The 24,569-nt window shown below is 50.3% G+C and overlaps 11 protein-coding genes across 11 annotated transcripts; 5 read left to right on the forward strand and 6 right to left on the reverse strand.

Annotated features, from left to right (window-relative positions):
* Positions 1 to 40: 40 nt before the first annotated feature.
* Positions 41 to 1,092, reverse strand: K460DRAFT_178982 (uncharacterized protein). Its single transcript, XM_040927033.1, has one exon. The coding sequence runs from the start codon at positions 847 to 849 to the stop codon at positions 193 to 195; it is 657 nt and encodes a 218-aa protein (XP_040784676.1). The 5' UTR covers positions 850 to 1,092; the 3' UTR covers positions 41 to 192.
* A 101-nt stretch (positions 1,093 to 1,193) lies between these two features.
* K460DRAFT_380055 (S-adenosyl-L-methionine-dependent methyltransferase) lies at positions 1,194 to 2,392 on the reverse strand (the record flags this gene model as incomplete). Its single annotated transcript, XM_040935223.1, has 3 exons — positions 1,194 to 2,198; positions 2,252 to 2,307; positions 2,347 to 2,392. 3 exons carry the CDS (start codon positions 2,390 to 2,392, stop codon positions 1,194 to 1,196), a joined length of 1,107 nt encoding a protein of 368 aa, XP_040784677.1.
* A 298-nt stretch (positions 2,393 to 2,690) lies between these two features.
* K460DRAFT_409538 (uncharacterized protein) lies at positions 2,691 to 4,811 on the reverse strand (the record flags this gene model as incomplete). Its single annotated transcript, XM_040937260.1, has 2 exons — positions 2,691 to 4,155; positions 4,219 to 4,811. The coding sequence occupies 2 exons, from the start codon at positions 4,809 to 4,811 to the stop codon at positions 2,691 to 2,693; spliced, it is 2,058 nt and encodes a 685-aa protein (XP_040784678.1).
* A 1,111-nt stretch (positions 4,812 to 5,922) lies between these two features.
* K460DRAFT_380056 (FAD/FMN-containing isoamyl alcohol oxidase-like protein MreA) lies at positions 5,923 to 7,926 on the forward strand (the record flags this gene model as incomplete). The annotated part of the gene is made up of 3 exons (XM_040935224.1): positions 5,923 to 6,260; positions 6,312 to 6,901; positions 6,950 to 7,926. 3 exons carry the CDS (start codon positions 5,923 to 5,925, stop codon positions 7,924 to 7,926), a joined length of 1,905 nt encoding a protein of 634 aa, XP_040784679.1.
* A 667-nt stretch (positions 7,927 to 8,593) lies between these two features.
* Positions 8,594 to 10,711, forward strand: K460DRAFT_420068 (uncharacterized protein; the record flags this gene model as incomplete). The annotated part of the gene is made up of 2 exons (XM_040938056.1): positions 8,594 to 9,180; positions 9,241 to 10,711. 2 exons carry the CDS (start codon positions 8,594 to 8,596, stop codon positions 10,709 to 10,711), a joined length of 2,058 nt encoding a protein of 685 aa, XP_040784680.1.
* A 518-nt stretch (positions 10,712 to 11,229) lies between these two features.
* K460DRAFT_291994 (uncharacterized protein) lies at positions 11,230 to 11,436 on the forward strand (the record flags this gene model as incomplete). Its single annotated transcript, XM_040929325.1, has 1 exon — positions 11,230 to 11,436. One exon carries the CDS (start codon positions 11,230 to 11,232, stop codon positions 11,434 to 11,436), a length of 207 nt encoding a protein of 68 aa, XP_040784681.1.
* On the reverse strand, positions 11,342 to 13,652 carry K460DRAFT_420069 (uncharacterized protein). The gene is made up of 2 exons (XM_040938057.1): positions 13,286 to 13,652; positions 11,342 to 13,234 (listed from the first exon to the last, which is right to left on the reverse strand). The coding sequence occupies exons 1-2, from the start codon at positions 13,311 to 13,313 to the stop codon at positions 11,643 to 11,645; spliced, it is 1,620 nt and encodes a 539-aa protein (XP_040784682.1). The 5' UTR covers positions 13,314 to 13,652; the 3' UTR covers positions 11,342 to 11,642.
* A 298-nt stretch (positions 13,653 to 13,950) lies between these two features.
* K460DRAFT_380058 (uncharacterized protein) lies at positions 13,951 to 16,672 on the reverse strand (the record flags this gene model as incomplete). The annotated part of the gene is made up of 2 exons (XM_040935225.1): positions 13,951 to 15,629; positions 15,682 to 16,672. The coding sequence occupies 2 exons, from the start codon at positions 16,670 to 16,672 to the stop codon at positions 13,951 to 13,953; spliced, it is 2,670 nt and encodes an 889-aa protein (XP_040784683.1).
* A 1,277-nt stretch (positions 16,673 to 17,949) lies between these two features.
* K460DRAFT_398191 (uncharacterized protein) lies at positions 17,950 to 19,495 on the reverse strand. The gene is made up of 2 exons (XM_040936193.1): positions 18,874 to 19,495; positions 17,950 to 18,825 (listed from the first exon to the last, which is right to left on the reverse strand). The coding sequence occupies exons 1-2, from the start codon at positions 19,239 to 19,241 to the stop codon at positions 18,159 to 18,161; spliced, it is 1,035 nt and encodes a 344-aa protein (XP_040784684.1). The 5' UTR covers positions 19,242 to 19,495; the 3' UTR covers positions 17,950 to 18,158.
* A 141-nt stretch (positions 19,496 to 19,636) lies between these two features.
* K460DRAFT_388882 (uncharacterized protein) lies at positions 19,637 to 21,658 on the forward strand. Its single transcript, XM_040935716.1, has 2 exons — positions 19,637 to 20,316; positions 20,434 to 21,658. Exons 1-2 carry the CDS (start codon positions 19,690 to 19,692, stop codon positions 21,463 to 21,465), a joined length of 1,659 nt encoding a protein of 552 aa, XP_040784685.1. The 5' UTR covers positions 19,637 to 19,689; the 3' UTR covers positions 21,466 to 21,658.
* An 830-nt stretch (positions 21,659 to 22,488) lies between these two features.
* K460DRAFT_292314 (uncharacterized protein) lies at positions 22,489 to 24,196 on the forward strand (the record flags this gene model as incomplete). The annotated part of the gene is made up of 3 exons (XM_040929345.1): positions 22,489 to 22,847; positions 22,933 to 23,801; positions 23,871 to 24,196. 3 exons carry the CDS (start codon positions 22,489 to 22,491, stop codon positions 24,194 to 24,196), a joined length of 1,554 nt encoding a protein of 517 aa, XP_040784686.1.
* Positions 24,197 to 24,569: the final 373 nt, after the last annotated feature.

Genomic DNA, 24,569 nt, shown 5'->3' on the forward strand with positions numbered 1-24,569 from the left:
GGGAAACCAATCTTCCTGGATTTGCAACAACCCTTTCTCCTGCTCTGCAACTCCTACCCATAACCCTACACCAGCCTCCTTATAAATGCCATTCCTTGCGTCTTGTGTACAGGCATACGCTCTTGAACCTCAAGTCTCCAACACCACAGGTAACAGTATAACCCGCCTTGTAGTGAAAAAGTACCGTAAATCTCACTTCCTATTCAAGTATCCATCTTCCCGACTCCCTTCCTCCATAGGTGTTTCGAACCCACCCTCCGAACTTTCACTTTCCTTCGTCCCAGCTGGATGACTCGTCAAAGCAGCCTCTCTCGTAGGACTCGCAGACATGACCGACATAGGAATCCTCGTCGTCGTGGTTTCCCTAATAGACTGCATCTGTGCCCGCGACGACGACTGAGATGGGCTCTTCGTAATCGGACTGTCAATGGTAGGTACGCTAACACCAGCCAAAACCCCTTCCCCACCGGATTCTTTCTGAGCTCCGCCAGCACCACTACTGGAACCAACGATTGGTGTGGGTCTAGAAATCTTGGACTGCCGCTTCCGAAACGAAATCGTGCGTTCCTTGCGCTGTTGAGTCGACGGATCGTATCCCGTGGCTCGCGGTGAGAGGCGGCGCATTGGTGATGTGTTGTCTATCTCCTCATCGCCGTCAAATTCTTCGGAGCTTGAATCGGATTTCTTGGTGCTGCAGAGGTTGGCGATGCGTTTACTAATTCGGGCACGTTGGGTGATGGCTTTACTTTCGCTAGTGCCGTCGAGTCGGGGAAGCATTGTGGTTGCTGGTAAGGGTTGTGTCGAAGTAGTAGTTGGAGAGAGGCTGTTACAGTCGAGCGGAGGTGCCATATATGTGGTTTTCTCTTTCTGTCCCTGCCTGGTACTTGTAGGTTATTTGCTCTTTCCTCTGTGGTAGGTGGGCAAGAATGGCAAAATAGCAGTATATCCACACTGCCGCATTCTAGGGCTCGTAGACAGTGTTCCTAAGCCTCATTCTCTGTATATTCGTTGCAGTTCCTTATCAATAAGCTACTCGTTGATTCTGAGTTTTTGATGACGAGCGTCAGAGGCTATATACTGATCATACCAACTATATATTGTTTCTGCTTCGACACCCGATATCTGACTGAGTGGAATAGTAATTATATTACATATGAAATCGGGAGCACCCTTCCAAATAATCCAGCAGACACCTATTTTGGCACCGCCGCAATGATAGAATGAAATCTTTCATCATCATATCTATGCACATCAACCACCTTGAGCCCTGCTCTTCCCAAGAGGTTTTCCCAATCCTCTTTACATCGTTCAATCCCACCCAAGCACGCCATCATCGCGATATCCATGAGGGCCACCTGCCACGGCACCTTCGTGTTAGGCAACACGACTTCATCAATCAAGATACGTGAATCAGCACCTAGAGCGGGGATTATGTTCGAAAGAATGCGGATGCAGTCTTCGTCTGTCCAATCGTGCAAGATGTGGCGCAGGTAGTAGAATTTTGCGCCCTGGATCGGTTGAGGGGTGAAGAAGTCGTACGCGTGGAACTCGATGCCGTCGATTTTTGGGGCATGTGCAAGCGTTGAGGGTATATCTTGGACGACAATACGGCCTGTCATGAGGGGAAAGTTCTTCTGGAATGCCACGGAGTGCTGTCCAAAACCGCCGCCGATGTCAACAAGTAGCGCAGAGTCATTCGCTGCTTTGAAGCTTCCGACCTCCCGTTCAACGGGGTAGGAAATTACCCAGCTTTTTACTGCATCCAGAACCATGATGTGGCCAAGCGATTTCATCTGTTCTGGGTGTCGCTTCAGCCACTCAAATGGCGTGAGATCTGTCTTGAGTGCCTGTTGGAAGGGCAGGTCCTTGGGATCCGTCATGTCTTGGTACTTGTGCTCGCGTAGGTATTTTGGTAAGGCATGAGCAACCGGAAGATGAATTCCTGATATATGTGGCTCGGCACCAACGACATTCGGGTCTGCAAAAACGCGTGTGGTCCGACTCGCCCTGAACACATCTTTGCTGACTTCTTCAATTAAGCCAAAAGAAGCCATGTCGCGGAGCAGATGAGTGAGAAAATTTGGTGCCGCTGCGGTTTTCTCGACGAGTTCTTCATGGGTCACTAGGTTTGATGATGACGAAAGAGTGGTAAAAATAGAGAGGTCGAGACCGATTTGAATGAGGGACCATTGGAGAGACTAGAGACAAATTAGCGGGTGATAAGTCAGAAGTAATACTTAGGGAAACTCACCCCTGTTCCTAGGCTGAACAAAATCTCCCAATCAGTGAACAGATCCCTTTGAAGGTCTCTTAGTTGTTACTGAATCCTATGCCGCTCGTTGGCACCAGCTTTGGTGTAAAAGCCGCGGATTTGATCCATTGCTGCCTCCATCTTGATGAGATTGCTTTTCCTCAAGATAAGTGGGAGATAATGACCAATACGTGGTATGGTGATTGTTGCGGAAACGATGCTGTTGAATAGCAGCCATCATCGGATATCTGCTCCAGCTTTTATACCCCTCGTCGAGTTTAATCTGTCCTACTTTCGCCTTTAAAATAATCTCCGAATCGGTATTTGTTTGTCGCCGAGTTATACGAGTTCGGCTCAGCTTTGGGGAAGCACTACAGAAAGGAGCGATACAGCCGGTGCGGACCGAAAATGCTGACACAACCCCGAAACTCAAACCTGGTCATATCAAATGCAAAGTCGGCTTAGGAATCATACCTAGCTGATTTATCTCCCACTCAAACTCCTTCCTGTATCTTTCTTCATTCATAAGTTCTGTCCTCATAATGCCTTGAAGGTAACATGGCCCGAGGAGTTGAGACAGATTTCTCTGAATACCGCCTGCGCTTACGCTCCAACGAGCTCCATTTGCCACAAGTTCACCGACATCGCGTACTACAAAAGGGACATTTGGTCCTCCGAATGCCACAACTACATCACCAACAGTAGTATCTGGGGGAGCAAGGCCCATGTACCCTCGTTTGGTGATAACAAGACGATGGGCTTGGAGAACGTCGCCGATGTATGAGTGCAGTATCCCAACTAGCTCACAATCATGTTTAAGTTTCCCAGAAGAATGGAACTGGAGACCTCTACGAGACATAATAGCGGAACCGGCAACTGAGCAGTATTCCTTCCATCCAGCACCATTTTCTGCAAGGAAGAGTTCCAGATAAAGTTTCCAGATCCTGCAGAGTTCGCTATCGGACAATCTAATGTTGAGATGAGCAGCATTAAGATATCGTTGGAAAGGATGCTCGTGATTGTAAGGCATATCAGTCATGAGCGTGGATCCTAAAGCTCCAGTCCACGTCTGACCACTCGGGTAAGGCTCATACTTGGACTCCAGCGATAGTAATGATATAATAGTCGTGCGAAGATCGACAAAATCTGCCCAGCTTTGGCTAGGGTTGATACGATGACTTATGTGGAAACCACGAGCCACGACATCAAAACGGTGTCCACGAATCATGATGATACTTGGCGCATTGGTAAAGTGGTATCCTTTGTATTGAAGCGTGGTGGAAGTGCCATAGTCTGAGCCGAATATGGGTTTCCACTCTTCTGTATGACGAGTACGTAGCTCCGGTGCCCAAGACGGTAGATAATTGTCGTTGAACCATGTCGATGCGGCGTCATCCATGACTCGATTCGTATCTGGTTTTCTATGATCACGACGACGGGAAAGTCCAGCATAGAAGAGCGATTTTGGCCCTCCATATCTTCTCCAATACTCGCGGTATACCCATTCAACGGGTCGAGTGTAATCGGGAACGAAAGCGTCCGGCACAAATAACTTCAGGCCGTTTCCGCTAACAGCAAGACTCAGAAGCGCATAGACTCTATCTCTGTCGTCTTTGCATTTCTTGTTTCTCATATCCCAAGCTACACCACCTGTGCTCCACTGCGGATCGACGTCAATAACTATTTGGGGAGAATTGATTGTACGCATGTTTAAGGAGTGTTTTGCACGGCGATGGCTGAGATACCATGCGTGTTTTATAGACACCATGGCTTTAGGGGGCGACGAAACTTCAAAAAGACAGCTCATAATAATCCGCGTCGCTGAGTCGAACTCATCCCAGCTTAGGCTGAACGCGCCACAGAGAATCTTCGGGTTGCTTGCAAGTGCAAGCTCCTGTACAATCCTAGCAGACGGGGGTACAAGGTCAGTGGACATATCACATACAGTTTAAGCGTAACTCTCTTACCATAGACGAGTGAACCAGTCACTTTCGTAGATAGCCTCCACATGCGCCTGTAGTGCAGCCTCGACAACTAGGTCTACATCCACACCGGGTTGTAGAATATCGCCATAGGCGGTGACGGTCCAAAAAGGTCCCACTTCGCATAGCGTACTGTATTGCGGAGCTTCATCTGCAAGCTTTTGAAGGAACTTCAACGCCCACAATCGGTGTGTTGAAAGCTGCCCAATCCAGCAGAGGGTAGTATTTGCTTGCTGATAGATTTGTCCCATTATCGCAACTTGCTGACCTTTCTCAATATCATCTTGCTGATTTATGCAGACGGCATCAATCCATAGATTTCCGATTTCATCCGGAAGTCTGAGCTGGAGAAGGATAGTGTGGAGATTCTTCGATATATGTAGTGTTCGGTCGTTGACAACGATTGATTCGAACAGATCTGGCTCGCCCCAGACGTAGGATAAAGCATCGTAAGAGTAATGCTCCTCGAGTCGATAGGTTGCAAGATGAGCTTTAAGAGGAGCGTTGCCATAGCCTGGTTCTAATTGAAGCAGCCTAATGCTGTTGACGTCTTGCAACGGCGTATATGAGTATTCCATTCTGTAGCGATATAGGGCTGCAATGCAAAGGAGGTGAAAATTTCACTTTATTTCGTAGGTTTGGTTTCAACAATATGCTTGTGGATGTAAGTGATGAATGCGTGCGAGGAGTGAGGTGTGCCTAGCGTGCATAGTGGCGCAGCTCTTCCATGCAAGCCTTAGGCAGGAAAGCAGAATCACCAAGCAACCAATTAGCGTTTCGCCTCTTCTGAGCATCGTTCAGAGATGCATCGCTAGGAAACAGAGAAGGGCGCTTCTGAGATAGTATCAGTGTGATGAAAGCATTGATGACCAGGACCATAATTCAGTGTAGTATTTCGTAAGGTAATCACTAGGCAGCAGGTTCAGCGATTCAAAAGTGGCCTAGCCGTTTTGAGGTCCATTGGCTGCGCTTTTTGGAACTTATACAGCAGCGAGGCGAAACTGAAGTTGGTGGGCTCACGTTCTCTCGACATGGTGAGTTCAATGTCGCTTGGGAGTTTTACTTGTCATCTTCCCGAGCGCCCACTACGGCAATCGTGCCAGCCCCACTATCATCCTTACCCCACATTGTTCTCCAATTTCGCATCTCGTATTTTATCAAGTAGGATGTCCCCAATTTGTATCACCACAGGCACAATATCATTTTTCTCTATCCTACATAGCTGACTGCTTCGAACGGTAGCAACAGACCATTCAGAGCCCGCCCAGTAAGCTTTAAGGATCCAGAACCAAGTAACGCCCTTTCTACGCATGGACAGGGCGGGCCTTGCATATTCTTACCGTACTTCTAGATGAGTTATATTACTTTCGATTTAAACCCAGCCAATGAACTATCACGAGCTATACTCGTGGTAGGGGTATCTACCGCTATCCTATTTTCGGATCCAGGAACCCCGAGCTATGCAGAAACTCATGTTGGTAGAACAAGAATCATTCATGAGAGCAACCCGGATAATATGATATGTGCCACTTCGTCGCTACGAATATGGCAGTCACCTATTTTTGCGTTGTCTTGAGCCCTCCAGGTCCCGTTTGGCGGCTCAGCCGGACGTACAAGATGCTGCTCTCCTCCCCATGGCGCAAAATCTTTGGAGGGACACAAATCTACACTAAGACAACATCTGACACGATGGTTTCTTCCTCCGCTGTTATCGCACTCTTCTTTGTGGCGCCTGTTGCTTTTGCATTTAACTTTCCATTCGAGAGCAATCAGTTGAAAGACTCTGATGTCGGTAACAACTCCGATATTGCCTTCGGCAAGCTGCCTGTAGACAATTCCCCTCGGTGCAAGAGTTATCCAGGCTATGAAGGTTGGCCGTCGTATGATCGTTGGAGTGTTTTCAACGTGAGCCTCAACGGTGCATTGCTCAAGGGAATTCCACCAGCTGCAGCTTGCTACGAAGGTGAATACAAGGACGCAGCAAAGTGTGCGATTGTGAGGCGCAGGCAAGGAGATGCACTCTTTGCGTAAGTGTATTTCGCCTAGTCCTGGTATTGGGTACTGACAATATTTTCAAGTAAAGAGGACCCGTTGATACCTTTCGGGCAGTGGCAGCTTGACAACCCATGCCCCGTGCCGAGCCTCAACGTAACGCCCCCGTTAGTTGAATGCAAACTCATATCTTTCCCGGCCTATGTTGTCAACGCATCAACGGTCAAGGACATACAGCTCGCCGTGAACTTTGCTCGGAACAACCGTATCCGGCTCACGATCAAGAACACGGGACATGACTGGATCGGACGAAACACAGGTGGCGGTGCACTTCAAGTCTGGGTACACCGCCTGAAAGCTTTTGAATACCTCCCTTCGGTCCAAATCGCGCAGTACAAAGGTCAGGCGGCTAGGGTCGGAGCCGCTTTGGAGCAGCATGAGCTGTATAGCAATATGGGCAAAGCTAATGTTACTCTTATGGCAACTGGATCGGCTACAGTAGGAGCATACGGCGGCTTCATGCAAGGAGGTGGTTTCTCATATGTCACATCCAAATATGGCCTCATGGCTGATCAGGTCCTCGCTCTTGAAGTTGTCACAGCGGACGGTAGATTCGTACACACAGACCCAGAAGATAACGCAGATTTGTTTTGGGCTATTCGAGGAGGCGGCCCAGGTAAGAAGTCTCCAGTCCCTAGCCATATGGTTCTAATCTCATCGTTAGGTAACTTTGGAATTGTGACGTCCGCAATCGTGAAGGCATACCCAACGACTACAGTCGCTAGAACCGACTTCAACTTTCAGACTGGTCCAATCTCCACTAACTCTACAACGACCGTCAGGGTTTCTAATGAGACCTTTTGGAAAGGTGTGAGCGTTTACTTCTCCCACAATCTCCGCATCAATGATGCCAAAGGCGTCATGTGGAACTTCATCGATACACAGGCTCCAAGCCGCGTCAACCCCGAGCGCACATTCCTCCTTCGAAACCAGATAACGAAGCCAGGTGTCACGGTGGAGGAAATGAAAGACCTTATCGCCCCACTCATCAAGGACTTAAATGATGTTGGGATTCCACTACCAAACCCCGAGCCGCGTTTCTGGAAGACATATGCAGACTATGGATCTCCCCCTGGCGGACCGAGTGGAGCCACAAGTAGCGGCCGTTTCGGCTCCCGCTTGATTCCACGCTCCAACCTCGAAAATCCGAAGTCTGAAACCTTCCTCGCAACAATAGCATCGATTCGTTCCTTTGTTGAAGAAGGTGGCTACAGCCATCATTCCGTCGACTATTCGCCAAGCTACGAAACAGCGGGCTACCCAGGCTCAAACTCAGCTGTTTCGCCACACCTACGCAACGCTGTAATGCATATGACGGGCTATGATACTACACAGTACACACCGGATCTCACTGACGAGGAGTGGAAAGCTTCGCATGCTCGTCTAGATTCCTATGTGCAGAAGTGGAGAGATGTGAGTCCGGGCAGTGGCGCGTACATGAATGAGGTCGACACTGAAGAACCAAATTTCCAAGACAGCTTGTACGGTCGTAATTATGATAGGTTGTTGAGGATCAAGCAGCAGCGGGACCCGTGGAGTGCGTTCTACGCGGTCATGGGGGTGGGAAGTGAGAAGTGGAAGGTCGAGGGGACGAGGGGATTGCCGACGCAACAAGGACGGTTGTGTAGGGTCGATGCTTAGAAGACGATGGTGTGGAGATACATCTACTGGAAACCTAGAGTTGTGTAACTGCTCTCGTCTCAAGCCCATCTATTCTAGCCATCTTTTATTTCCCAGTGTTGCCTACCGAGTCTCTAGAAGATGCCATGTCTCACCATTTCCTTCCAGATGGACTGAAGTCGTCCTAAGAAAGCGTTTGAACTGCGCTAAGCTAGACATGTTGTTATGTGGATCCATACATTGAAGGGACTGCTTGGCCCACTAGCCGACTCAATTTCAGGAATGGTCATATTGGCATAGTCTGATCGATAACCTTCTTGAGTAATACTGGTCAGAACTGCTGATATAATACACCAAGTGACTGCAGCCATCAACATGAAAACATGCGTAGTCTTCGCTTTCACCACACCAGAAGGGTCCCTGTTGAAATAACATGAGAAACCTAGCTACGATGTGGAGCATAGCTTAACGATATCTTATCAGATAGTCCTAGAGCATAAGTACTTTTCACATCTTTTACAGCATGGAGCGCCTTTCACCGACCGTGACCTATGACGTACGAAAATATTGACGCGACGTGACTTGGAGTCGCGCTCAAGCCCTTGCGCTGCCTTTTAACTTCAACCTCGTCAATTTATAGAATTTATCGACTATCGCAACTGGTCCACTCCCTCGTCAGATCCGCAATATGGCAGATCAGGAGCAGCGCCGGTCAGCTCATACCCGGAGGTCTAGGCTTCAGGATTCATCTGGGCCACAGCGATCACCAGTGCCTCGCGTCCAGATCACGCGTCTTTCACGACGCAGCCTCCTCGTCAAGTTCCCATTACCAGAGACTATGGGCGGCCCACGACGCAGCCCACGATGGGAATTGCCCGCTGTGCCTGCCGCGCGCACTCTTCCGTCATACGATCGTGATTCCTGGACTCGCCTCACCATGAACCCAAACTTATCACGAATTGCCACCGCAATTCAAGGTCTTGGGCTCAAACCGGTCAATCGGCGAGGCATCCCAAAATTCGAATCTCCCCTCATACGTCAGCTTGCCAATGCTATTTCCAATGTCGCAGTGGAGCTTCCAAAGAACGTCGAGGACCTAATCGATGCCGCCAGCGATGTCAAGAGGCTTGACGTCGATATTGCAGCGCTGTTGGACCGCTTTGGGGTGGAAATCTGGGGCCGCAATAGCGAGAGGACGTGGCTATCTAAAGCCCATGATCGTTCAGAGGGCTATAAAAAGGACTTGATATTTGAGGATCCGACAGACCAGTCAGTGTAAGCACATAGTTATGCAGTGTTACTGGTGGCCTGAGTAATCGCTAACAGAAGTCTCAGGTTGAAGCACCATCTTCGAATGTGGATTCTACTAAAGGCTTTCAACACCTTGCGCAATGGGACTCAACTGAACCCGAAGCAGAAACACAAGGCCGAAGATGCTCAACAGCTAGCTGTGGCTCGAGATGAGAGTGAGATCGATGTCACCGCAGTACAAGCCAGCAACCTTCTTTCACTTGAAAATTACTGGGATGAGAAAATTTGGCGTCGCTTCGTCAAAGCATCGCCCCTCCCCTTCAGTACTTTCATCTCGTGTCTCGGTCTTAAAACTCGCCTGGTATATGGTCGCACCATCTTCGACCATCTTGCCGCAAAAGACTTGAGCGCTGAGGTAAACAATATCGCCACTAGGCTATATATTCAGCTTTCCGTTGAGACCCTGGTTAGCTATGCTGCTGATCCAGACTTTCTCGACGAGGAGATCGACGTGTTGCTGTACGAGTATGCACCACAGATATGGGGCATGGACGCCGATCGAACCGAACTTCTCAAGCCTGGTGTTGATGACACATATGTTAAAGATCTGGTGTATGAAGACGATGAAGACCGGAAACTGCTATGGATGAATATCCACCGCTGGATCTTTGCCCGATCATTCAAAATACTGAGGCAGTCGGGCAGCAGCGTTGAAGTCAAACAGGGGATGATTGCAGCTCTGAACCATGACAACTCATCGCCGAATATTTTTCGAGTGCCCGAGAGATTGTATATGCTAACACCTTCTAGTATCGAAGATGCGCAAGAGCATAACAAGAAGCGAAATGCCTTCACGGCTGCGAACTACTCCGGACCAAAGCAGCCAGCCAGCCATGAAACACAAGGTTCGATGTTGAAAAGGCGAGAGACCTCCCTATCCATGACGGAAAACCAGAAGCTACCATCAAAGAAGCAGAAGGGGAAGGATTCGATGCCCAGGTCCAGCATCGACAAGGCTGATGAAGAAGCTTCGCGGGTCAGCCCATTTGATGTCTCTGGATTGACCACTAGATTTCTGAACTACCTGCAGAACTATGAGCAATCAGACTCCCTAGCGACATCAGTCCTCAACAGCATCGACCAGGATCTCACCCAGGTCGTGTCGACTCTTCCCGTTCTCCTCAACAACGAGCCTTACGCTACGATATTCGCCAACTTGTTTGCCAGCTGGATCACATACCGTCGTACCATACTTGCTGTGAGAAAACAAGTCGCGGCGCTTCCCATCGAGCAACCAAACGAAATAAAGGCGAAGATGACGCGCTCTCGCCTTCTGACTAAGCTGAGAAAGGCAAGGGATGAGTTTGTGGGAACGAAATACAATGGCAAGAGTGCGGAAGAAGTTGTGTGCTTGGGGTTTGGGAAATTGCAGGGGACGGCTGAGGAAGGTGAGGAGGTCATGCTTACCATACGTGAAGGATTCAGAAAGCTGGATGACAAACTGGTGGAGTTGGGAGATTTGCTTGGTGGCGGGAATTGGATCATGATGGGTTGAGTATGTATGAGCTCAAATGCTTGTGTTGGGGTCAATTGGGGCCCGATTTGAACATTGACTCACATCCCAGAGGACAAGGACAATGTCCATCACGCCAAAATCCTCCGATTACGATTTCTCCAGTACCACGTCGCCAACCCCGACGACCTAGTATGTATACCTGATGCTGTCCAATTCTTCGATGGCCTTCTTGTTCTGCCGCCAGTAATAGTATAGCATCAGGCATGTGGACATGATAAGGTAGAATTGAGCACCGATGACAGCCCACGTCCGGGTCTTATAACAGGGAGCTTTTTCTGCATGAAGATGGTGGAGGCATGAATGCCACCAACTGCGCCGAAGCCGACTTGAAGATCGGAGGCTACCCTGTATTGATTAGCAAAAAAAATGTTTATGCATAAGTAAACCTACATGCGATGACTCTGACCACTAATTGTATTTGCCTGCTATGCTAGATACTGGCTGCGAATATAGCTCTTGGGGGTGCAGTGTATCTTTAGCCTGTATCAGTCTCACGGATGTGCCCAACAAGTGGATTAAGATCTCCCTCACGTCATATAGATATTTACCTAACTGACCCATTCTTCACATACGACCATAGGATTCTGAATTCAGCGCTTCCCGTTCGCTCAGCGGTACTTAAGCAGGATACCGGCGGATTAGTAGTTAGGTGGGTGACCACTAGCGAATCCCCGCTGTTGTATGTTTTTTTTGCACCTTTTTGATGTCTGGGCTTCCGAGTTGCTATTCTTCTGAGGGTGCTGGAGCACTTCGTTCACATGCTATCGTGTCACGTATGTGTGTAGCCAAAAAAAGGGTTAAAAGATAATGACGTAGAGGATATGTTGTAGGACGATGTTTAGCCCCCCATATTGTCCTGTCTCGAACTGAGCTTAGATTAGCTCGAAGAACAAGACCTACGCGAACGCTTTCAAGGCTTGTCGGGCTTATCGGGTTCGAGGCTGCCATCAGACGGCTTCACTGCCTTCTCTTCATTCATCTTGGTCTTCCCATGTTTCTTCTGATCTGGCGCCTGTAGGTCCAGCTCCTTTACACAGACCTGGGCCTTTTCCTCGTCAACTATTGCGACTGTATTTGCATCGACCAGAGCTTTGCCCTTCAAGGTTGGGTTCCTGACCCCCAGAGCTGCAGTCGCACCTCCCACAACCGACTCCCGTATTCTTTCTAGCTCAAACACAATACGATCCCCAGCCCTCAGAAGCACCCTCGCATCCTCTAGATCTTTCTTCCATCTGTCCCTTTTCTCCTTGGGGTGCCCATGGTTCGCAACCAGCTCCTCGAACATCTTGACATCTGCAGCAATCTGCGTCTGGACCATCTCCATCTCGTGGATCGATATAACAGGGCTATGTGAGTAGAAGTCGATGGTTTCTGACCTGGGCAGCCAATCGGCGACTTGATCATCGCCTGATGCAGAGGCTTCCCAAACAGCTTTGTGGTGCAGAGACATGCGCCATTTGTCAAGCCCGACATCGATGATATGGGCTGCGTTGCGGAGGCGTTTGTAGGCTATTCCGACGAGATGGATTTCTTCTTGACGTCTCTGGCGTTCGTCGTCGTCCATTTCATTCAAATGGCAGTATTCGTGCTGTTTTTGTGCATTGATGTAGAGTAGATACCAGGCCTCTTCAAGCAACATTGACACTTCTGCCTCCAGCTCCTCCACCTTAGTCACTACAGCTTCGGCGTCGATCTTCTTGAGGTGGTCGGCATAGTCGAATGGTTGCGTATAGTAGGGCGGTTCTTCTGGGTGTTCCTTGGTGTCCGCGGGCGCCACAGCGCCAGACCTGTTCTTTTTGCTTTTACTCGTTCGACTCCCATGGTCGTCCGCCTGCTCATAGACACTGTCCGGTAATTGTTGAGTGTACCAAATGCCATTTTGCCGTACATATTGCTGGATGATGGGATTAAACTGTGCCATCAACTGCTTATCCGAGTATATTGTCCAGAACTCTAGTGATCTTCGCTTCAAGCGTCGGTCCAGGCGTTTGTAAGCCTTCTGTCGCTCCCCAGTGTACTGAAGGTATCCATGAGCTCCTAGTACGCCAGCGCATGCGCCAATGTTCGCCATGCCCAAGCATCGCGTCCACCGTGGTATCGCAGGTCGCCGTGTGAATAGCATTGGTATAGACGCCGCGAGCCCCAGGGCTGCGCCAGCCAGACACCCATCCTCGACCGTGTATCGCTTAGTCCATTTGTATAGCTTCCACCGTTTGACTTTAGGGTTCTTCTGCGATACAACGACCGACGTGAAAGCCGTGTGATAGTACCAGTTGACCGCTGCTCCTGCCACGCTAGCCCACAACCCTAGTCTGGCGGATGACCGTATGAATAGCGCTGGCTTCGATATCGACAGAGAAGGCGTAACTCGTTGCCCATATGTTGAAGCAAAGGACGTGTATGCGGCAGCGAGGGCAGTAGAGGAGACGACCGAGTACTGGAGCGTCGCATTCGCACCGATCGAGTCTGGACGCTTTGGAACGAGCTTGTGCTGCCCTTCTCCTAATACCACTGTTAGTACCCCTCCGTGAATATTCTGAATCGCGTACATACCAGGCGGTACGAAAAGGCGGATAACCATAGCTTAGACCGACTACCCCATACGCACTACCAGGCGGAGACTGATCATCATCTCATATAGAGTCGCAAGGATAGCAGCTACCAGAGGGTGTGCAGCGAGAGTGAGAGCGTGAGGTGCGCACGAGGCCGTTCATTACGTGAGGGTGCGTGGGTACTGCTCATGAGTGGGCGAAGCTGCCGGGCACACGAGGCTGACGCCTACCCATTCTCATGTTACACACGCTACCTTGGAAGCCACGCCGCTACATGGAGGAGGGGGCATGGGAGAGGGTGCCATGCTTCTAACTAGAGCCGGTTTTACGAGCGAAGAAATGTGGTAGGGAGGCCGGGGAGAAAAGAGGTGAGGCCCGCGCGGCCTGGGATGGAGCGATCGAAGTGCCGTATGGTCTAGGGTCAGCCGACGCGTGAGATTGCTCGTTCACACCAACGGCACATGTTCGTATAAACTGTCTTCCTCAGACTGAAATGAGAGAGTTTCTGAGATGTAGACACTACTATAAATATCGCGAGAGCTTCTTGAATATTGATGACGCTGCGCAAAACGGAGTATACGCATTATGAACTATATTAATATGCGATGCAGCCCTCAGTCCATAGAGCCCCGATGCACCAAATCTCCCAAAGTCAAATTGCAACAGTCAGTAATGCTCCCACATGCCAACTTGCCCCGGACGCAACCGACTGTCCGTCCAGTCGAAACCATATTTGTACTCGCTCAGAATCTCCTCCTCGTCAATTCCCAAGTGATCATCTCCGTCTCTACCACTAAACCACCCTAGCGCGTATGTCTTCCCACTCTTCTCCAGGTGCTTCGTCATCTTGCTGCTATCAAACATCTCCGTGTCCACGAAGCTCACCAGCATCTTACTTTGATGGATAAAAGCGAGGACGCTCGCCATGGTGCCAATTTGGCGAGGCATGAATTTGTGAGAGCGCTTAACATAAGCGAGGATGGCAATAATGATGAGGTAGAGGAGGATGAGCATGGTGAGCGCGAAAGAGGACCAGAAGGAGCGAAAGGTTTGTTCGGTGTTGTAGCGGTCATCTGCGTCGTCTTCGGACTTGACGTTTTCGCCGCCGTGGCCTGGCACGAATTTCGTTCCGTCAACATTAATAGAAGATACGCAAACGGTGAGAACCTCAGCAAGGATGGAGCCAAATGCAACGAGCATGACGAGATAATGGCCGTTGAGCATCGCTTTGAAGGGAAGGAAGAGAGGATTTGTGCCGGCGTAATCAAGTGTGAGAGTCTTTGCTGGAGCATGCCGCTTTGCAAGGATGAAGAAGGGCTGCAGCATGCGGATGTCGCAATTCATAGTGTTCCAGAGGATCTTGATAATTGTGGCCAGGCCCGTCATGAGAAAGGGTAGCTTTTCTGTAACGATACTTGTAGATTCAACAAACATGAAGACTGGTACTGAAGCCATGAAGGCGACGATAAACGCGATAAAGGGTACACCAGATCTCAGCTTCATCATAAGGGGTCGCGGATCCGTACCATGTTCGTGAATCTTGTCTTTGCTGTTGCGGATATATTCACCCTGCCATAGGGAGCTCTTGTGTAGGATGAACCTGCGATGCCGTAGTTGCTTATGGATCTTGTTGAGCGGCGCCGTGTCCAGTCCGCGAAAATCTGCAAGAATGTGACTTTTGGTAGCCATGGCTGCGATACCAGCGATGCCTTTAGGATCGGATTGCAGACCGCTATTTCGTCGCATAGCGTACATCAGTGCCGCGCCGCAGAATGCAACAAAGACCAAGCACGCCGAGACAGCCCTCGACCATGGCGGATCGATACGTACAGATTTCCACCCGTCGGTTTTGCGCTGACTCTTCGGTGGATACATGTTGATGGAGGCCGACTGCAGCACCGGGACAAGGCTGCTAGCAACCAACGTGCCCACGGAGCTGTAAATGACGGCAAACTGCTTGTGTCGAAGAGCCCTCAGCGGTACCAGCCAAGACATGAAGGTGAGGTAATCCATGTTGAGTGATTCTCCGGCAGTTGCGCCTGTTTTCTTCGATAGCTGGTAGAAGGGTTCTAGTCGTTTGACTTCGAAATCTGTCATCTGCCAAAGTATTCCATATAAAACGAAGAAAATGATGGGCGCATACTGCCATGTGAAGTATGCAGTCACCGTCAGGTCGCCAGCCTTCTTGAACTGTACCAGTCCACCCTCTGGATCATCTCTGACTCTCTTCATTGATACCTGACACAAGAATTCCTGTAGGCCAGCAAGGCTAAGCGCAACGACAATAAGTAGGAATATCCACGGCCAGCCCATTGTAAAAGGTCGCCATGCGGGCTGTTCCGGGTCTGCAAGATGATCAGAACGCGATTCTATTGGAAGGTCAACGATCGCACTCACCAGGTGGGAAGAAGTAACTGGTCTGCGCTTCATCCTTGGCCAGACCTGTATCGGTCGTCATGATACTTCGGGCGTCAAAATCGTTGCCCGCAGCAAAGTCACTAATGTCGACAGGGATATCCGCAATAGCAACAATGTCGCCTGTTTTCTCGGCTTCCTTTTGCGCATCTTTGGCCTGAGCATTGACTATCTCCGAGGCCGACAACCCGCGCCTGTGACCAGCGTTCGTTCCTTGCAATGGCTGAGTCGGGGTATGTGTAAAAGGCTTCTGAAGGATCGAGGTCATGCCGGCTCCAATTCCTGCCTCGAAGCTTTCGAACTCGGCTGCAAGGCCAGCCTCGCTCATATGTCGTTCCCGCTCCATCGCATCTGTTGCGCTAGCTTTCTGTTTTGGAGGCTCGAATTTCTTCATCGGCGTGCCATCCAGCCCACTCAGATCGTAGCCTACCGCTTCATCCGCCTCTTCGACACCCCGCAACCGCGCCTTAGAGGATCCTGACTCCACATCGTCCAGCCTATTGTAGTTTCCACCTTTAGAGCCTCCGTTGCGCAGTGATGTAAGCCGGCTCAACAACCTTTTTGTCCCACTGTTGCTCTGTAACGACGGCGAAGCGCCTTGCTGACTGAATGCATTTGCAGATGGGTTATACGAAGTGTCCTCCGCGAATGATGGACGTGGCGGGGCGCGAGGTGTACGGTAGGAGGGCTCTGCGGCTGGTACAAGAGGCGAGGGATACGACGTGCGTCTTGATGCTGGTATACTCTCGGGGGGTGTACTTGACGCTACCGAGGAAGGACGGGACGGAAAGAGCTGCGAAAGCCTATTTGAGCTCCCTGAGGTGGTCTTGCGTGCAAGTGGTGGTCGAGCATGGGAAGGCGGGGTTCCACCAATTGCCGGAGAACCTACGCGGAGGGCAGTAGGTATAGATGGTTCGGAGGGTCGTCTGGTGGTAGGGGAGCCTATCTGGAGAGGAGAGGGTACTCCTTCCATCGCAGATATGCGCCAATGGCCCTGTATGCGCTATTCGTATTGTAGGCCGTAATCGTAGATACTTGACAATCGTAAATCGTATGCACGGTAGAGTCCAAGTAGATACGTCCAAACAAGAACAGTCCAGGACACTGGAAAGAAGAAAGCCCAATAAATGGCACGATATTGTTGCACCCCCGCGGCTGAGGTACCTTGCAGCCTGTCCGTTCGCACGCTTCAGCCTCGCCCCATTCCAGCAAGCCGCGCTGACAGACACCAATCTGAATTTGCTGCTCAAGCGAAGCGACCAGTTGGACAGTATAACCCCCGAGCGAACGGAAGTCGTGGAACAAGTGTTGCGATATTCTCTCCGTCCTCACTGGACGAGTGACTCGTTCAGCCTTGCGCTTATCGATCAGCGTGACTCGGGTAGGATGCTGACGGCCCGAGAACCTGGAAAGGTGTCAGGTACACTGCGGGGAAGTGAGGTGTAATGAGGAGCTTCCATATGTCGTGCTGTTCAGGAGGGGTGTTGAAGAAATAAGGAAGGCTCCAGCGACGACTTCATGATGATCTTCCGGTCAAGTTCTCGTGCGCATTTGTCGCGACTTGTGGTGGCTGAGCTAAAAATACGGCACAGCCGCAGGGCTTTCGGTCGTGGATCGGCTGCCATTGTCCATTTAAGGATGGCGGCATGGATAGTGAAGGCTGAAAACCGTCAGGTACGTCGCGCAAGATCCCGTGCGGCAGCGTCGATGTCGTCGGGGTGATGACAGGAGAGACAGGAGAGACAGAAGATTGACGAGAGGACGTGATAGAGGTCTGCAGAAGCTTTGTTCAGTCCCCCACTATTGGCACACGATGCAAGGATACAACCCAAGGAATGGAATGCTGACGCCGGATGCTACTCCGCGCGACAGGGAACAAGCTCTCCAGACTATCGCTTCTCTAGAGGCTAAAGGGCACCGATACAGACTTTGCTATGTGACTATAATATCTTCCGAGATTTGAGTTTGTATTGCACCTTGCGATGTTTACCTTACTGTTGCGTCGTCAGCTACCTATGCCGTGATGCTACCAAAACAGCTCCCCTCCTATAATTAGCTGTATGCTAATGACACAACATGATGCGCCTTTATCTGAATTTCAACCGTCGTTCCCTTTGTCGAACGCTAGGAACTTGATGCTTCGCTAAATCTCAGTACTCTTCGTTTGAGATAGATCAAACATTCGTGGGCATAGATGCTATATCGCAGCAGACATTAGTACAAAGAGAGCAGACAAGAGAGCATCGTTTTGGTATGTACAATGAAGCGTTCATCGAGCTGTTGATTGAGTTAGGCGAATGTATTAACTACATCGAAGGGTTGACTGAGTATACCCGCGCATTCAAGAAAATACTACATAGGAAAGAGGTCATTGATATACCAAAGTTCGTGCCTAAAGAGTGAGGAGCTATGGAAAAGCTGCAGAGGTGTGTGACTGGAGAAACTGATAAGCAGTGTGGTCAGTCCTCCATGGGCAATTCAAGGCCGACTTCAACCTCAACAGAACGGTGCTGGGGTTTACCAGGAAATTTCCCTGCCTTCCGAAAGATGCCAAGGATACGCTCGAATGTTGCCTCTGAGTCTCTAGACCCTCGATCCAGTCGAACCTGCCCCTCGCGTGACATATCCTCAGGTAGTTGGAAGACCATGAAACTGCAGTCGGTTTCAATCTGCTCGCAAACCTGAGAGAAACAGTGATCGGACGAGTTCCATTCAGTGGTGAGGAACAAAGTACCGCAAGGCCAAACGGGTCCTAGCCTAGGAGGAATAGGTTGTTTTGTTCTGCGATAGAGTCGTAGTTCGATCTTGAACTGTGCTTCGGGCGAGCGTTTGCTCTTCATTCGAGTCTGATGTCGTGTCTTAGTCCCAGGGGTTGAATCTTCGGAGCTGAGTTCGCCTGTGTTTTCCTCGTCACTCCTCTGTTCGATACGCATTTTCCGCCGATGTCTGGATAGTTCTGGCAAAGTATCATGCGCCTGCCTCTTGTGTGGTGTAACTTGGGCTGAGCTAGCCTCATTATGTGCATTGAGCTCTGAATCCCTCTGCGTCTTCGCCATGAGTCCCTCGACGTTGGTATCAGTGCCAGCCTCTTTGCATAGAACAATCGCCCGCATGTGTCTCTTTAGGCTATACAACGTGTCAACAAGCGTCATTTGCGCGATGCAGCTCACTTACACAGCAGTATCCCTCGGATATACAAGGTCTGATTCATACAGCGTGCCCTCTTGTGGCATAAGAAGATGCAATCTGTTGCCTTCACCTGTTTCGGGCCAAATCAGAGGACCATACGTCTCCAGAAGTTTTCCCAGCTCGTTGTCAAAGAGGTGCGGGTCAAATCGGTCGAGGTTGGTAACTTCTTCGCGGAGCAGCAAGCTAGAAAGCGAAGATAATTCAGTGTAGTACAGTGTAATGACGGGCTCATATCTGAAGACAGGACGTCTTGTAGCCAAAGAATGGTCTTGTCGCTTCTTGTCGCATGTTTGGAGGCCAAGAAGTTCCAAGCGGTCTGCAATGGTCCAGTTCCGACGCACGCCTCGAGGCATCGTTCCGCGTTCAGGATGGGGTGCAGAGGAACAGGGATTCTCAAAGTCTTAAGAGAATTTGCAAAGCGCCTATGCCCTACCACTGCCGTGAGTTTCCGAAATGCCACCAGCGATATATACGTAGGAATACAGAGGAGCGAAAGCTTTCAAAGGGAGAGGTTCGTGCTACGCCTATCGCTGTTGATGCCCAGCTACTGATCGTTGTCAGATACCACTCACGTCCCTCAATCAAGGCTCAAGCGCGAGAATTTTGTTAAAAGATCCAAAGAACGACCTGTCATTGCGATACGATTGGCGATCGATGATCGGGGCTGGCTCGCTTGAAGCTGTGGCCAACCAGGAACGCCAACCACCAGAAAGTCAAGTGCGACCTGCCGCTCCTCATGTGGCACAGTAACTCATTGTCTGCAAAACCAGCTGGCGTTTGATTCCACACAAGCAGCCCGTCATGTCGCATCAGAAATCGCACGAACGACCTGCGAGGGCCCGCGCAGCCGTCAAAACGTATAATCTCAAGGTCTTAACTAACCCCACCCACAAGATGTATCTCAACGACAGTGGTGCTTGGGTTTTGCGCAAACCACGCGAGAGCATGTCCCTTGATAAAGTGGACGACACTATCTCGAGAGTAGGCATACCTGCCAATCAGCGACACAACAGCCGCAGCAACACATCCAGCGCCTTGACTTCGCCAATGCTATCTCCCAGTTTATCTGCTCTTGGGATATCTCTGTCAGATGATACTACTACAGCGCCTGGGCAGCTTGAAGAGGCTCCTCTTCTTTTTGACTGCTTCAATACTCATGTCCATCCAGGAGGCCACTTCTACTCTGCGCACGAGCTCGTCTTGCAGGGGGTATGGATTGGCTATCTCTCTCCAGACAGACACACGGAAAGGTTCCGGAACCTACCTTCTTTCGATAACCTAAAGACAAATTGCAAGAGATTCAGTACACCATTCCCACCGACCATCCATGGTGGCGCGGGAGAGGAACTGAGTGCTGTCTGCCGAGGTTGCATTGGAGACGACTCAGCCATCATCACCTTGCGTGAGATTCAGTTCGTTGGCAACACAGTAAGTTGCCTTCCAGAAATCCTAGACAGTGAATTTGAGTGTTGGCTAGCCCGTCACGGCATAGTCCAATTCTACCAAGGGTCTATTCCAATTCAAATGCATGCTGACAGTTAGCAGAAACTTGTCATTATGCCCTTGGACGGTGATGATGAGACAGGCCTGTTTTGTATCATGCTACCTCAGTTGAGTGATACATCACTATGTGGGCTTCAGTCCTATCGGCCTTATGAGTACGGCAACGGTGGGACAGGGGATACTTTTGACAACAAATTCATGCTTCTCACACTTCGCAACACAAGCCAAGAGGTTGGGACGCTGGATACGGTGCGAGCAATACTGGGTCCAGCTGAGCTAAAAGGGGTTGAAGGTCGCAAAGCAAAGCGTCCGACAATGGACTCAGCCAGCGACCCAGCTTCTGTTGCTTCTTCGAGTACGGCCAAACGAAGTACCCCGCTCACGACCATAGCTCGATTGAGTGCAGGTAATAACAATGAAGACATCCAGAATGGCCGCGTGCAAGGCACTAGGAGCTGGTCAGTCTATAGCGCAACCGAGCAGGAAGGTCTAGATGAAAGCATCAAGAGCGAGAACAACAATAGCGACAGCAGTGACAACAACAATGACGACCACGATGACGACCACGATGACGAAAACAACAACAAACACAACAATGAATGCATCCTACCGACAACACATGATCCAATTTCCCTAGACGCTCACGAATCTCTTCTAAGGGCCCCAACTGCCGTGGACGTTACACGGGTCATCCCCCTCGATCTCACTGATGAGCAAGCTCGACGGGTATCCATTGTATGGATAGTCAACGACGATGGAATTGAGTATGAATTTGTCCACACGATCAAGGACTGCAAGTCGTTCAGTGGCTTGCTCAGCTTGTTACAAGAAGATACCGAGGCGATTCCTTCTGTCGCGATGATATTGGCAGAGGCTAGGTTGTGGCGTCTGACGTATCAACTTCCCAGTCAAACAAGGAGGGCCATCGTTACTCGTAAGGGAACGGAAACCGCTTTTGACCGTGTGCAGGCTGCACTCGCCCAATCTTCGGTCTGGGATGACAATCCCCACATAAAGATTGACATGGAGCTCACAGCTTTGGGTCGGCCTCTTGATACTGCGGTCGCAACGTAACATGTCTTCGCTTTCGATCTGTTTAGCGTCAAGGCAGGCGCTTCCTTTCCAAAACCTTACAGCGTAAGTTATGACGGCGCCACTGGAATCTATCGCAAGAAAGGGTTATATTCTTCCCTATTATACACACACTATTTGGATATGAAAATCATCAGCACATTAGGTACGATCAATACTATACTTGGCCTAGTCGAAGTTTTGCTTCTGTGTGAACCTAGGGAATCCCTACTACCCATGCTTTGTGAATAAATCTTTGCCCTCTTATCTTACTTTTAGTCACAAGTAATAGTTCCGTACATGGATTGTACTGTTCTCTCTTTGCGGCTGCTGATTGTCTGTCAATCAATGTAGGCATCTTATTCCCGATGCACTATATCCGGTCACTAGTGTCGCGAAAAGTGAGCGGATGCTCTAAAATGAACGAAGCCGCCGAAAGCCGTGCATACCAGAAATCTGCGTTGTCGAATCCTGGTCTTGCTCTTGCAATTGGGTTTCAGACAGAGGCGGGAACGCACTACCGCAGGTTCAATAGTCGTCTGCGTGGCTGCACAAGGTTTTGTGTAAGTCGGTGATCGAGAGGGGCCAATCGGAAAGTATTGCCCCTTTATGCCGCCTGCTTTTTCTGGTCTAATGTTTCTGCACCTGTACGCGAAACCTTCCCAGCCCAGCATCATGATTCCTTCCTCTATACTAAAACCATCTATTGCGAGCCATTTTCATTTCCTGGTTCCCTCTCACTACCCTTGCACAACCCCATACTCGCATTCCCCAGTCTCACGCCATCTCGTTTGCCACTTTTGGGCAATTTTTCACATCCAAGCGCAGCTGCACGTAATCATACCGAAGAAACACAGCACTACACATTAACCCCCACCCTGTCTGACTAGAGAAAATTGACATTGCGCGTCATTGCGTGCCCGAACTGGAACCAGCTGGCGACTCTTCGCCGTGCATGAACGCAATACGCCCGCCATGGACGGCACATCAATCGACTATGCGACGTCGAAAGACTGGTTCGACATTATGAAGAACCGGTCAAAAGTGCGAATGCATGAGCTTATCGAGCGTCTCGGCTTACGCGCCAAATGGTCATCGAACAAACGGGGTAAGACTAATTTTGAGTCTGCGCTAGTGCGCGAGCTGGTGGCGGACATGGGCGATGTGGTCGCAATGCTGCCGAAAGAGCCGGAGGAGCTGATGAAGTTCTTGAGTGAAGAAAGAAGTCTGAAACACGAGGTGGATGGACTGATTCAGAAGCATGGTGCCAAGATCTGGGGAAGAATGGGAGATCGAGAGCACCTGATTACGGCAAATGAGCCTGGTGTTGAAGAAGGCGTGTATCCGCGAGATCTCAACTTTGACAATGAGGAGGACAGAGCACTGTAAGTGTGTCCTCAACGTGTGTCAAGATAGGATGCGCATAACCCAAATTAAACTCATCGGACGACGGCTAATAAAGACGCGTAGAATTCACACACTCTTACATTGGTGGATAGGCCTCAAAGCATGCAACGTCATCCTTGCGCGCGAACGTTTAGACCGTGAGAGGAGAAAGAAAGCAGAGACTCGGCACCTGCATGCGCGAGCTGACGTTGACTACCCTGGCCATGAGGGAGGTCCGCCCGCGTTGTTTGTCGCGCTTGCTCCAAATTCCGTCCTATATGAAATCGATACAGGATCACGTGGAAGTCCGAGGTCTTCCACCACCATGCTCACACCTCCCGAGTCGGGCGAGAGTCCTGTCGTAGGTCATCGCGACGGAGCTGGATTCATACCTGTTAACGGCAGTGCAACTGGCTTCACTGCAGCACCGAGCACACATCAAGTACAGCATGAACAGAAACCTCAGGGCACTGTAGAGGGGGTCTGGAACAGACGGGCGAGCGAGGGGAATGGGCCAAGAGAGCATAGTGCACCTAGAGTCCCTCCACAGCCCGCCGAAAGCAAAGCAGCGGTACAACAACAGATTGTAAACGCAAACCAAGCAGCCGTCGACCGTCAAATCAGTGTCGATCTCGCAAGGCTTGTAGCAAACTTTCGCTCAGACAACGCAAGTTCCGAACAGATACCCCACCCCAATAATAGTGTATCGTACGGTGGCCTTGACTATGAGAGCTTGCGGGCGCTGCGCTCATACATATACGGCGAGGAGGGTGGCATGAAATTTGACGAAGAAACCCTGCTGAACTGCCTTGAAAAGGCGTGGAGGGAGGGCATGAGAGCAGACTACGACAAAATGGTCGAAAACATACAAGTCTTCATCGCGAGAGAGCGAGCATTTCTGACATGGATCGAACTCAAGCGACATCTGGCAGCGCTTGAACGGGCAGACAACCGTACGTCCAACATCACCATATCTGCATTTCTCTACGCATTGTATTTATTTCATACTGACCACGCTCTAGGCTGGCGCACAGAAGGTCACTCAACAGCCGAAATCGAGCGCCGCATCCAGCAACATCGTACCCTCATGGGCGCAACACAAACCCTCATGGCCGCTTTCGAAGATATAGGCCAAGGCTTCGGGCTTGGTCCCAACATAGTCATTGACCGAGACGAGCTACTTCGACAAGCCATTGTGGTGTTGGCGGGTGAGAAGTACGCCGTCGAGATGCAGTGGCAGACGGTTGAGTTTACGGGCTTAGTGAGGTGGCTGGGCGAGCACCTGGAGATGTTTCGAAAAGAGGAAGAGGAAGACGGGCGAGGGGTGTCGTGGTTTGTTGGTGGTTGATGGAGGCGTGTGTGGGCATTGATGTTGATTAGACTTTACTGTGTGTGGGTAGTGTGCTGACTTTGAATGGCGTTGTGGAGTCCCACCAATGATCAGGATGAACGTCTTATTATTACCGCGTTTACATGGTCGCATTCGGGTAGTTGGTCGTAGGCGTCTCAGCTATATCACCGGTGTTCCAGACATTCCAGGGTAGTAGACTACTGTGCCACATCCCCACACCGTTGAGATGGTCCAATGCCTGGCTGGGTGCGACGCGCGCGATAGCGTACTTACAGCGCTGCATGCAAGATGCACTAGGCCCCTGCTTTATTAGCTGTCGACGACTAATGGGCCATGCAGGTGTGCGAAGGGGTGTGTCATCCTAATCATG

Source organism: Cucurbitaria berberidis (genome assembly GCF_010015615.1).
Source record: "Cucurbitaria berberidis CBS 394.84 unplaced genomic scaffold K460scaffold_5, whole genome shotgun sequence".
NCBI lineage: Eukaryota > Fungi > Ascomycota > Dothideomycetes > Pleosporales > Cucurbitariaceae > Cucurbitaria > Cucurbitaria berberidis.